Source organism: Amblyomma maculatum, chromosome 2 (assembly GCF_055883805.1).
Source record: "Amblyomma maculatum isolate TAMU_Amacu chromosome 2, ASM5588380v1, whole genome shotgun sequence".
NCBI lineage: Eukaryota > Metazoa > Arthropoda > Arachnida > Ixodida > Ixodidae > Amblyomma > Amblyomma maculatum.
In genome coordinates, this window is record NC_139345.1 from 202,568,020 (window position 1) to 202,582,028 (window position 14,009).

Below are 14,009 nucleotides of genomic sequence, written 5' to 3' on the forward strand. Positions count from 1 at the left end.
CCGAGTATATAATTTTATTGAATTTTAACCAGTCCAAAGCAAGGTAAATGACACCGATGCGTAATAACCTACGCTTTTGAAGCCACACCTTCATTACGCAAGGGAAGCCAAGGTCTCCGTGACCGGGCGTTTTACCTTCAAGTGACTGACTTAAGTGTAGGTGTCCACGATTCCGTGGTGCCCACACAAAAGTATACTGCACCTTCCTTTCCTCAAAACCTTACTTCAGCCCCATCGCGATGGTGCAGTAGCTAATAAAGAAAAAAAGTGTGGTGCAGTGGTTAAGATGCCAGACTACTATGCCGGAGTGCCTGGGTTCGATCCTGACCGCCGGCTGACGCGTTTCGATGCAGGTGAAACGGAGAGGCGTCCTTGTGCTGTGCGATATCAATGTACGTTAAAGATTCCCAGGTGGTCGGAATTACTCCACTACGCCCCCTCCCCTCTCTCCACTTTCACTCCCACCTTCCCCCCTTCCCTTACGGCGCGAGTCAAGTGTTCACATAACAAGTTTGACAGATGCTGTGCCTTTCCTTTGAACTAATAATTACTAATTATTATTATTATTATTATTATTATTATTAAATTTGTTGGAGGCACTTACATCTTTTAAGTGCAGTGAAGCGAAAGCCTTTCCTGTGACTCGGCAGTCATTTGCGGCTTCTTCACTCATTTTCTTTTTTTCTTTTTCCTCCTTTTTCTCTTTATTTAAATCTTTCTGCTCTTTTCTGGTTTGGTACGATTTGTTTCGTTAATTCCCACGTTTCTTGCACAATTTCGGCGTATTTTGCCCAATTTCGACGGCTGTGGCTGTTCTAACATCTGCGCGCTATATCGAGGTCCTTGGCTATTTTGGTCTGACTGACCGTTTAGCTCTAATTAATTATTTATTTCACTTGATGAAAATATTCCATACGGAAATATATTTTTCACCCTCTAGCTCATACAACCATTCTTTTACTCGTCAAATCATTTATTACTGTCGGTCCATCTGGACCAAGATAGGTGTGGGCGCATCATCAAATTTGAGGCAAACGCAGACCAGCAGCAACAGAAATGTAGTCAATACAGTAGAATCAATAAAACAATGTCCACAAGATAAAAAATCTCTCTATTTGGACATGTCTGCTGTGTCTATTACGGCATATGCGTATTCTTGTGTCGTTTATGTAGCGTTCTTTCCTGACGCGGAATAAACTATTAATTTCACAATAAAACACATTCAGTCTTTTTTCTTTTCGTCTCTAAGAAAGGATAGGCAAATCAGCTTTCATATAAAGGGGGTTCAAGGAACCCAACTTTCTGTATTGAGAGACAATAAAACGTAATGCCCGTCTCTGTTCCCATATTTACGTGCATGCTAAAGTAAGGGTCGTACAAGCATCTTGTGCGCTGTCGGTTTTGTGCCTGTGGGAGCCTGTTTTAAGACACGTCTGAGGTAGCCTAGTGTTCTGTTCTCCTTCCCGACAACGTTATCGACATGCTCGTCCACCTGAGGTCTGAAGTTATGGTCACACCGATTATTTATATTCACTTACAGGAGACAGGCGACTACCTTACAAATTATATACATAGTTAAGCGGCTCAGCCTTGTGAGTAGCCATACATACTGTCCTTTGCGGGTTTAAGGTGATCTGTCATTCTGTACACCAGTTCTCTATATGAAATAAAAAAATCATTTAGCTGGACTTAGCTACTAGTAGATTTGATGTCACTATAGATAACACAGTCGTCTGCGAATAGCCTTACATTTAATGGTGAATCTTTAATCAGGTCATTTGCATATTTCAGGAATAAAAGCGGTCCAAGGACTGACCCCTGTGGCAACTAGATTTCTCATAAACCTGACTTGCTGTCTCCAATGCCAACATACACACTGTTTGCGAATGCTGAGAAAGTCCTCCACCCACTGAACTACGCAGTTATTGCCCAGAAGAGTTTTTAACTCAATTAGAAGTTTTCTGTGATTGACCTTATCAAAAGCTTTTCTGAAGTCTAAAAATAAAACATCCATCTGACCCCTGCCATCAATTACTTTGCAAAAGTCAAACTCGCATTCACTTAGTTGCGTCACTGTTGATGAGCCCTCCCGGGACCCGTGTTGATAGTCACTAAGATAACTATTGCGATTTAGATATACTTACGAATATGTTTGGGTATAATATGTTTTCAAAGTTTGCAGCACCCAAATGTTAGCGAAATTGGTCTAAAATTGGAAACATCAGTAGTGTCACCATCCTTGAAAACTGGTGTGACTTTACCGATTTTCCTGTAATCCGGAAGCGCACCCGCGTTCGACGATTTGTTAAAAAATACGATGGGATATCTCCACTCGGCATACCTCCTTAAATTCGGTGTTCCATCCGGACCTGGAGCCTTTGAAGCGTTTAACTTCAGCAGAGAAGCCACTAATAATAAAATAATAATTGGTTCACAGGAAAGGAAATTTCCCTTCCTGTGAAAGTATCTGTCACACTTGTTTCTGTGGACACCTGAACCGCGCCGTAAGGAAAAGGAGGAAGGTGAGAGTTAAAGTGGAAAGAGAGAAAGAGGACGCGTAGTGGAGGGCTACGGAGTAATTTCGACCACCTGGGGATCTTTACCGTGCGCTGACATCGCAGAGCACACGGACGCCTCTTCGTTTCGCCTCCATCGAAACGCAGCCGCCGAGTCGGGTTCGAACCCGGGTACTCCGACACACCACTGGACCACCCCGGCGGGGCACCCATATGTCAATTTCAGCTTGTCTGGTTTCGGTTGAATATTATGCGGTATAAACTGTGTCGGCTTTCCGTCATCCAAAGTAAAAACATTTGCAAAAAAGGTGTTAAAAGCCTCCGCAATTTCAGCCTCATCTGCTTTTACACCCCTCGGTGTGTTTATTCTTTTGATTGTAGGCTTTGTTGCTGACAGGTGTCTCCAAATAATAATACTAGTAATTGGTTCACTGGAGAGGAAAGCGCAGTATCTGTCACACTGTACGGGAAGGGAGGAGTGAAGGTGGAAAGAGAGAAAGGGGACTCGTAGTGGAGGTCTACGGCGTAATTTGGGCCACCTGGAGATCTTTAACGTGCGCTGACATCGCACAGCACACGGACGCCTCTTCGTTTCGCCTCGAAAATTCATTTCTCGACATTGAAGGTGTTACATCCTTCGCACAAATACTGTCCAGTCTGATGAGCCGGTAAAAGTTTTCGCCTTAAAATTACACGGCAGTGATAACGCTACGCACGAGTTTGTAAAAGCGTTTACTATGAAATAAAAAGGAAATGTTCTCGACAAATGACTCGTATTGCATGAAGGCGAGATGTGGTCTCAATTCCACTCTGTCGCCATGTGACGATTTGCAATCTGAGCGCCAACTGGTGATTTTAATCCCCTAGAGAGAGCGCCTCAGTTTGGTCTCTATGGTGGCGCCACAGAGGTGCTTGCGTATACAACCGACTAGTTTGCAACCGACTGAATCGTGCCTGTGTGTCCATAGATGTTGGCAATCTCGAGTGAGCCAGCCCTTTGCTTTTCGGCGATGCAGAATGACTAAACGAGAGACAAGGCAGAAATCACTGTGAGACCTGCGAACACGAAAAAAACAAACAAACTCAGCTGGTCACTGCAGAAACTGCATTGGGAGAACCCGAAAGCCTTAACGCTGCCGCGACGTTTTCGTAATTTTCATAATTTTCTTTGTAATGCGTTTCTTTCTATTTACCTTTTCAAGTCTTAATTTTAACTTTTATTTTGTTTATTTGTCATTATTATTTTGTTTTGGTTTTATATTTTTATTTTTGTCATTATTATTTATCATTATTCAATAATAAGTCACGAATTGTGACTCGATATCCCACCTTTATACCCTGACTCACAGCTCCCGGTCATGAGCGCTGACGTCACCAGGTGATAACGTCACATCCGATGGCACATTTTCATGCCATTTTGCTGACAGGTTATGCGGACGCAGCATACCCTAATAATGACTTCGCATTAGTAATTGGTTTGCGGAAAAGGTAAGGCGCAGTACCTGCCAGTAGTAGTAGTAGTAGTAAAAAAAAAATATTTTAACAGAGGAGTTCGGGGCGCGCAGGCCCCTGGGCCCCCGCACGGCCCCACTACACTAAAATGTTCATGTTCCTACGGTTCATGACGTCGGCAGCTCGGTCTGTGGCGGTCTTTTGTCGGACCGGGTCCTTAGAGCGTAGCAGGGTTTCTCATTCCTCCCAGGTGGTGAAGTGCTCCAGACCCCGCTGGGGAGGATCCGCCGGGCATTGGAATAGAATATGGGCGAGGGTGGCAGTGGGGTGGTTGCAAAGGGTGCAGGTGGGGTCGGTGAGAGTGGGGTGGTAACGGGACCTAATGTAAGGGGATGGGAGGGTTCGCGTCTGTAGGCGGCGCCATAGTGTTTGGTGGTGATTGCTGAGGGAGGAGTGAAGTACCTGCCACACTTTATCTGCGGACACCTGAACCACACCATGAGCTAAATGAGTCGGAGCAACGGTGTAAGAATATATCTTATCCACGACCCGGGCTGAAACGGGTATGGTGAACGTCTACACCTAATCTGTAAACTGGTTTAAAGGGGAGGAAAAACGCAGCATCTGGTCTTCTTTCGCGCACAAAAACTAGGACGATATTAAATCGCCTTCTGCGCGTACTGTTTTTCGGTGCGACAAAGCCTTATGCCGGAATGCACATCTGAAATGCAGGGCCTCTGTGATAGTCTTTTTGTCCGAATACGTCCTGTTCTTACCGTCTGACACACAGCTAAGGCATGGCGCAATAACGAAGCGTGGTTGCGACAAATGGAGTGCGAACTTAGTGTCCTCATGTTTGCTCTACATTGCCAGAATAATCTCGCAGGGCACTAATCGGCTCTTTTATCTTGTCGGCAAACGCACAGGCATGGAACAGGGTTCCGAAGATATATCTGCTGCAAAACTGACAGCAGCGCCAGAGTATTACTACGAACTATCGACTGAGCAAACGGCGTAGCCGTAGCGTGGAGGAGATATCGCTAACATATGCAATGTACAAGAACTTCCTGGTGAATGAAGCTACGTTCAAAGTTCGCGGCCTTTGCGCTGCTATTCTCTTTCGTAAACCCAAAATCTGAGCAGCACGTGCTGTTGGCTGTCCAACACTCAACTCTTCCTTGGCCGTCGGGGTGGTAAGAACTAATTGGGGACACTGCAGCTCGGCGGATATATTTTGGACCCTGCGTCACCACTCCCATTCTTTGTGAGCATATATACCCAAAAACGAGAAATGGGGTTTCAGTCTTCAGCGAGGCGCTTATCTGTCCCATTGCTGTTTGGACAGAGCCCTGTTGGAGATTGTCGGGAACTGCGATCAGCAGTGGCAGCGTCCAGTCATGCGCTGACCTCGGCGAATTGCAGCGTCCTGTGGACGGCGCTCTGGGCGACGCGACCACCCCCCGCCTCCGGCCGGAACTTGGCGCGGAGGGCGACGCGGCCGCCGCGCAGACTGCTCACGTTGTTGTGACTGGAGCGCGCCGTGGCGGACAGGCTCCTGGTCGCCGGCGCATCCGGAAGCAGGGCGCAGCAGCAGCACAGGCACTGGCGGAAGTATCGCTTGAACCTGGGAAAAAACACAATTAGCGAGGGAGGTTGGTTCACTACACGGTTGTTTTTGGCATCCATGGTAAAAGGAATATATTATAAGGTACAATGACGTGGTGCACTGTAAGGGAGCAAATTCGTCCAAGGAATATACATACAAAAGAAAACGCCGCTGTCAGTGAAGCACACGCTTAACAGGAAAAGCATCCTTGCTGAACAGAACACCACAAAGTAATGCTAGCGTTCCATGAGGTTGAAGAGAGTTTAACGTTATTTAGGGTGATTTATTCGTTAATAACGACCAGGGAATTAAATAACTCCTAAACAACGTTAGGTAAGCTCTGATTTGCTGGGGTTTAACACCAAGATACTCAAAACACTTCTGAGAGTACCTGTCAAGTATTGCCATCGCTCTTTTCGCAATCATTAACGGCTTGATCTATTCCTAGCGATTAGCGCATAGCTAAAGTAATCACGTACTCAAAAGTGATGACAACTCCAATCCTCTCAACTATCGTCCAATATCCTAAACAAGCTCGATACTCAAGCTAATGAAACAGTTTGTTTACACTAATACTATCAAATATCTTGATGATCACGGCCTCATATTCAAATATCACTTTGGATTTCCAAAAGGAGACTCGGTGGCACTCAACTTTCCAGATGCATTGACGACCTTTTCTATAAGTGGACGCTGGCATTCAAGTCGACACGCTGCTTCTCAATTTTTCTAAAGCATTCGGCCGGGTCCCCAATCAAAGTAATCCGCCTGAACATTCATTCTGACGTTATTGCATGAGTTAAGTTTTTTCTGAATGACAGTTGCACTTAATATTTGTTGATAATCATCTATTGCTAGTCTGTTTCGTCCGGTGTTCCTCAAGGAGGCGTCTTGGAACCATCACTTTCTGTAACCTTCATCAGTGACTTACCCAACAGTGGTACCCCACTTACTTCAACAGTGGTACCCCACCAGTACAAAGGCGCCGCAAATCTCTGCACTCAACGCAAATGCGTACACCCATCGAGACACCCCGTCTCCCTCTTGTGTTGTTGACCACACACCCTGGTTGTTGTTTGCTCGTTTGCCTTTTCTTTTTTTTTTTTTTGTGCGCGGATCCGGTCCTTTGTGGTGTTCGCCCCCGTTTTTGTGTTAGCGAGGCTGCGAAATGCCCCTACGTCTTCTTGTTTCTGTCATTGTAAAACCTTTAAGAAGGCGCCTGAGCGCATTGAAAATATATTCCTGAGAAAGACCGTGCTACGACCAAACGTAAAAAAGAAATGTGTCAAGTTTCTCACTGTGACTCTCTGAACACACACACACACACACACACACACACACACACACACACACACACACACACACACACACACACACACACACACACACACACACACACACACACACACACACACACACACACACACACACACACACACACACACACACACACACACACACACACACACACACACACACACACACACACACACACACACACACACACACACACACACACACACACACACACACACACACACACACACACACACACACACACACACACACACACACACACACACACACACACACACACACACACACACACACACACACACACACACACACACACACACACACACACACACACACACACACACACACACACACACACACACACACACACACACACAAACACACACACACACACACACACACACACACACACACACACACACACACACACACACACACACACACACACACACACACACACACACACACACACACACACACACACACACACACACACACACACACACACACACACACACACAACCCGAAGTTGCCACCGCTTTTACCAGTTTTGGGAAAATACAAATATTTGTCCCGTATAACACACGCACAAAAAGACGATTTCGCACATCACCGAATGCCGTCCAGGCGATGCAGGTATAGGAAGCTTGCATGAAGCGATGCATGCTGGGTAATCCGCCATGATATTGTCGCTGGCAGCAGACGACGCTGCACGCCACTGTCACACAGCCTCGTCTGCGTGGTTGCGTAGTGCACTCAGACGATGCTGGCGCGATCGGACAGGCCGACTTCGGGTTCTTCACGATTTCAACAATACGTCTGCACGAGGGCGAGAAGGCAAGGGATTTCTCTAGCGACGCCGATGCGAATGGCTCGCAGGGGCCAAGATACGCAAGATCGACGCCAATCCGCGGAAGTATCAAACAACTTGCCAGAACTGGAAATCATGAATGTTGGCGATGTCGACGGGCGGCTAGGTCCAGACGCATAGTGCAGTCAGTCGTCTTCTCGCGTAGCTTTAACAAGTCCGTATCGCACGATTTCCATTTCTTCGTAGAGCGCCCCATTTTTCAGGCACAGCGTCGATGCGTATATGCTCCTCAGGAATCTGCCGAAAATTGCACGCACGTAAGGGCAGCGCAGGGATAAGGGTAGATGGAGAATACCTCAGTAATATGCGATTTGCTGATGACATTGCCTTGCTAAGCAACTCGGGGGATGAACTGCAAATAATGATTGATGACCTAGACAGGAAAAGTAGAAAGGTAGGCTTGAAAATCAATATGCAGAAGACTAAGGTAATGTTCAACAGCCTCGGGAAGGAACAGCAGTTTACATTAGGTAGCGAAGTACTGGAAGTAGTAGGCGAATATGTCTACTTAGGACGGGTAGTAACCGCAGGTCCGGACCATGGAAAGAAAATAACAAGAAGAATAAGATTGGGATGGAGCGCATTTGGCAAGCACTCGCAGATTATGACTAGCAGCTTACCGGTATCGCTCCAGAAGAAAGTATACAACAGCTGGATCTTACCTGTACTCACCTATGGGGCTGAAACGTGGAGGCTAACCAAGAGGGTTCTACTTAAGTTGAGGACAACCCAGAGGGCTATGGAACGAAAAATGGTAGGGGTAACATTAAGAGATAGGAAGCATGCAGAGTGGGTGATAGAAATAACTCAAGTTACCGACATTATAGCGGAAATTAAGAAGAAGAAATGGACATGGGCAGGACATGTAGTGCGAAGAGAGGATAACCGATGGTCGCTCAGGGTAGCAAACTGGATTCCAAGGAAAGGAAAGCGTAGCAGGGGGCGGCAGAAAGTTAGGTGGGCGGATGAGGTTAAGAAGTTCGCAGGGTTCAAGTGGATGCAGCTATCACAGAACCGGGTTAAGTGGAGAAATATGGGAGAGGCCTTCGCCCTGCAGTGGATATAGTCAGGCTGATGATGATGATGATGATGATGATGAAGGGCAGCGCACAAAAAGCCGTGTATTTGTTCGGTGGACCGTCGAAAACGACAAGGCATTTGCTCAATTCAGCATGGCTGCGCTGCCTGCCGTCTGCTGCCAGCGACATCATCATGGCGGATAAACCAGCATGCCTCGCTTCATGCAAGCTCCCTATACCAAATAAATAGATACATCACCTCACACTGGTTTTTTAATGTTCCTGCAGTACCTGAGATGGAGACTGAAGGGTCGTCAAATCAGACGGGAGCGCCGAATTCCCCCGCTGCCACAGTGCTGTCTAACAGTGGTCGCCTTCGTTTGGCGCTGCGCGCTTGGCTAACATGAATGCGAAATTAGTTCGAACCGGTAAAAGGGATTTCATCGCTGCCTGACTGCGCGGCTTGCACTAGCGCTCTATCGGGAAAAAACACCATCGCATGGCCCATTTTATCGCATGCATGTTTAAACGGCGGCACGATGCCTAGTTGCTAAGTTGGAAAGTCATCGCTCGTGCCAGCACAGTGATTCATCACTATCGCGCGCCAAGGAAGAAACGCCGAATGGAAAGTTTGGCTAGTGTTGTGACCGTGCATGGTCCGCGCTTGCGCGCACTATTGTGCGCCTGTGGGCATGGTATTGATATGTGCTGTTTGTGCAAGGGCTCTAAGTGAGCGTGTTCACATGAATCTTTTTGTGTGAGCATGCTTTGCTTTGTCGTGACCCTACAACTGCCAAGTTGGCCCTGTCAAGGGAACGTAAAGAAAAATACAAAGAAACGTCGCCCTGTGAGAAATAGCCGGATGTGCTTTTGTTCAACTATTCACCCTTCCCGTAGAGAGGCGCTATTGTCAAGTGAGGAATGCCTATTGTCCAAAGGAGACGATCGGAGTGACACGTCCGCTGGCGTACAGGAGAAAAGAGGAGCATGAGGATTACGGTCATTAGAGGATTTCTTGTGAATGCAGGAAAGAGTTGCAATTGCCGGAAAGGGACAATGCTGGGAGCAGTATTCGTGGCGCGCACGTAAACTCGGGTTTCTGAGAAGATCTACTTGCCGGAACTAACATAGCGGATCTTTTCAGAAGAATCGAAATGTACCTGCTCGCCGTTCCCAAGCTCTACCCGACAACAAGTGACCATGCTCGATGAAACAATACTGGACCAGTCAGTGCATCAGACCATCATGCAGTTATGTGTTCGATTGGTTTCCGATATCTGAGGGGCGTGCCCTGGAACTGATTGGTCAGCATCTTCAGAGAGCGGCTGGACATAGGGGATTTAAGGACGTTGCAGAGCACGAAATGACGCTCTGAGCCCTGGGTAAACGGCTCTTCCAGACGCTCCTCGCTATGAACTCTTAAAGCTTGCCATTTTGCTGATATACCCTTTTTTCATCTAAATAAGTTTTCTCAAAGTGCCATTAAACCTTCTTGTATATATTTTACCAAATTCGAAGATTCAGTCCTTCATCAACCCGTAGTCTCTGCACGCTACCAAGTGAAGGCCGGGTCGACCTAGTCCCAGCGTCACGACACTAGTGGAAAGCTGTTCATGATGAATAGGAGGGCACAAACAGAACGTAGACACAGATAATTATACAACAGGTCAAGCGCTTGTCCTGTTGTATTCTCAGTTTCTACGTTCCGGTTGTGCCCTCTTATTCATCATTAGAGATTTAGTTCAGCGGGATTATGCGGCGATTGCGTGATTAGCGAAATAACGGATCGGAAATTAGCATGCGCTGAACGTTAACAGCAAAATAGCGCTAGCGCATGCACACAATTTTGAGAAGTTTGCGCGCGTCTTTTGAGCAGTTAGCGTGAAAATATGATGGCGTCCTTGGATCGAGCAGCCGTCCGCTTCAGGCGAGCAAGGAGTCGTTGCAGTTCCGGTTGGCACGTTTATGGGCGAATACTGGTACTGTCGTTTTTCGCTTTCACTAATCTTGCTTTGACGCCGATGTCCAGGGTGTAAATAAGCTTTGTTGTTAAAATTCGGCCTGGAATCTGATGCTCCTAGGCCTAATGAGGTCGCCTACAACGATGCAACCGCTCTGAACACAGCGATTTGGTTTCCAGCCTCGTCTGGGCGGTTACTAAATTTTTCTACCAATTTTGGATACTATATAATTGTAATTTACGACAAAGTATTGAGATGGCTTTGTTGTTTGCAATGCATCTTTTAAATGTTAAAAGCCTCACTTGGAAGGGACATGCATACGTCCATCAGTCCTCAGAGCCGAAGAGAGCAGACGAGAACCGTCATAGTCAAAATGTCCAGCGCCAGAGTCGGAGCACGGTGTAACAGAAATATGCCTGTAAGTTTAACTGCTCATGACTTCGCACTGCTGCGAGAAGTACGGAATCTCAATCTGTTTCGAGCATTTGAACAGCTGCTGTTCAACAATCGTGGACCGCGCATGGCTGGTTTTCACGTGGTATTAGCTCTGATCCAAGTGTAGACGACAGTATAAAAAAAATCATTACTTGTGTGAATAACTCTGCGAACTCCTGCTGCGAATTCCTCCGTCAGCCAACTGTGATTATTGCTTCTGTGAGCCAGCTGTGATTGTTGGCATCGTTAAAAAGATGCAGAAAACTACTAATAATGTAGCTGATAGTCGTGACGCTGGACATCACTGATGAATGCAGACTGAAGATAGGTTCCAAATTGCACTAGCTTCTGGGATACGCAAGCCATCTTAGCGCAATAAAAAGCGCCTGACGGCCAGGGACCCTAAGCCTTTGGCGCTGGTGAAAGTGTCTGGCACAGAGAGCCAGTTGTAAAGTTGCTCAAAAATTCTCTTTTTGAATCAGAAAGAATATCTGAACAGCGCAGAGTCCACAGCAGATATATCCAGTTGACCATTCGTTGAGTGGCAGCGGCATATAGTAAGCCCACATCTGCTTTGCAGGGAGATTTCCAAACGGTCGGCTTCAAACAAGTCAAGGCGAGCGAGCTCGCGAGCATGCGCTCCTAGATACAGTTCTTCGTACTCCACCCATATGTCAACTTCGACAGATATCGTGAATCATTCAAGACGCTCGACGGTACAGTTGAAAAACGCCTGAAGAATGTGCAATTCAGATTTCAAGCGCCGCACTGGAAGGGCACGCCGTCTGTTCTTTGGAAGCAGACATGCGAAACATTTAGAAGCATAAGAACGTCTGTGGCGCCTGTAGAACCAAACGTTCGTCTGCTTCTAAACGTTTCGCATGTTTTCTTTCAAAGCAGACGTCGTGCCCTTCCAGGTTCGTCTGCTTCCATCGCGCCACAGACGTTCGTCTGCTTCTAAACGTTTCGCTTTGCTTCCGAATTCAAAGTCAGATTGTCTCGGCTCCCAACCTACGCCTTGCTTTATTTCAGTGAACACTTTCCTTGCCAGGCGGCACTGGCAGGCACCTCGAATATAGGGGGTATTCACTGACGCGCTTGCGCTGTGCATTGTGGGTAATTGAGGCGCAGTCGGTCATTTTTGTGTTCACGGAACGAACAGGGCGAACGTACGTATCAAGTGCTGTCGTGCGGTTCTACAAGCAGTGGCATCCGCAGCTATATGTTATTTATTGAGCTATCGTAGACTGTAATAGACGCGTGCACAGTGTAAACAACGGAAGCTGAAGAGCTGCGCGAAAGACCTTGGCATTTTAAGGTTCCGGAAGTACACACGAACAACTCCACCCGAACGAGACACTTCCCCGAGATGCGATGCCACGTATGGCTGGCACGGCACAACCGCACAATTATAATGGAATGTGAGAAATGCATGTCAAAATGGGCTGGACTGGAATCTTCCGGATGTGCCCTAGCAGCCAGCACTTGTCACTATCTGTGCACGACTGTTCTTCACGCACTCAGAAGACACATTCCCGGTAAAAGAGCAGTGCGGCAATGTATCGCTTGCAGTCATGCACATGCATTCAGCGCGCCGCCAACACCTAATCGTCGTGTTTTGTTGCAATAAAATCCTTCAAAGAGGACTCGCTAAACTTTGTGTTGCCGTACTTGCCTCATTCGAGCAAAAGAAGTCGGATGTTCGCATCGTCTGTGTCGGCTGCTAATCAAAGCAGACCGCATGCAGATTCGGGGAAGGAACGCAGGCGGGCAGAGTTGTTTTGCAGAAGGTTTGAAGAACTTTATAAACAAATTTATATCTAATAACAAATCAAGTTTAGCTTGGCCAAAACTGCGCTTTATTTCAAGAGTTTTGTTGCAGAAAGTTATTTCGAGCCCGCAAGGCAACGAGGTGGCGCTACCGGTGTCATCGCTGTGGCATATGGCAGCGGTTTCTTTTGCTTCCTTACCGCCACAGACGATGCAAACATCCGACTTCTTTTGATCGATTGAGGCAAGTACACCAAACAAGTTTTGTATAAAAGATACTGGCTACTAAACGCGATTTATATGCAGAATATCAGCTACAAAAACTTAGCGTTTTAGTTGGTATAAACGTTGGACGGCACGCACGTAATTGCACAAAGAGCGAGTTCGTCTGCTTCAACCGCGGCTCTTAACCCAGCCGCTTGTAACGTAGTTGCGTTCTTCGAGTGGTCAGTAGTCTTGCGGTTGGTTTCTTGTGATGAAGCTCGTCTGTAGGACAAGGAATTCAAGAATGTCGCACATATTTATGCGTGGGCACAGGCCGACGCTTACCGTGCTGTTACGCATATCGACTGCACACGGGTTGGTACCAAAGTTTTGTTTCGTACAGGTCTCCGTCCGTATCTCGCCCACTTTGCAGATAAATCGAACTGTCACTCATGATACCGACTGAGTTTTCATAACAACGGTGCTGGCATGAGGCAGAGCGACAGAGCAAACGGACGCGCACGAACAGCTAACCTAACCGCCGCCCCGTACTAGTACTAGTCAAAACAGGACGCAAAGATGTCAGCTGCATACTGACGTCAGCTGTGACGTCATGTGAATACCCCCTATATCCTTCACCGCTGATACATCATGCAAGATAGTTTGTGTACCATTTTGTAAACGCTATACTAAAACTCTCTCTGAGGGTGAGTCTTCTGCGGCAGGCTTGCTTTAATTCCGTTAGCACCGCTATTTACGCTAACGCTAAACTAAAGCTCTCTATTAAAGAAAGGCTGACCAAGAACGAAAAATGATCCGCGTCGCTGCTCGCTGCAACACCATTGCATGGAAAAGTGC

At 46.9% G+C, this 14,009-nt stretch overlaps 1 protein-coding gene across 1 annotated transcript in view; it reads right to left on the minus strand.

The window, feature by feature from the left end:
* Nucleotides 1-4,450: 4,450 nt before the first annotated feature.
* LOC146201088 (tachykinin-like peptides receptor 86C) overlaps nucleotides 4,451-14,009 on the minus strand; it is a 334,303-nt gene continuing 324,744 nt past the window's right edge. Inside the window, exon 5 of the mRNA XM_084592487.1 lies at nucleotides 4,451-5,592. Coding sequence (XP_084448613.1) covers nucleotides 5,364-5,592 — 229 coding nt within the window. The 3' untranslated portion in view covers nucleotides 4,451-5,363. The remainder of the gene's footprint in view (nucleotides 5,593-14,009) is intronic.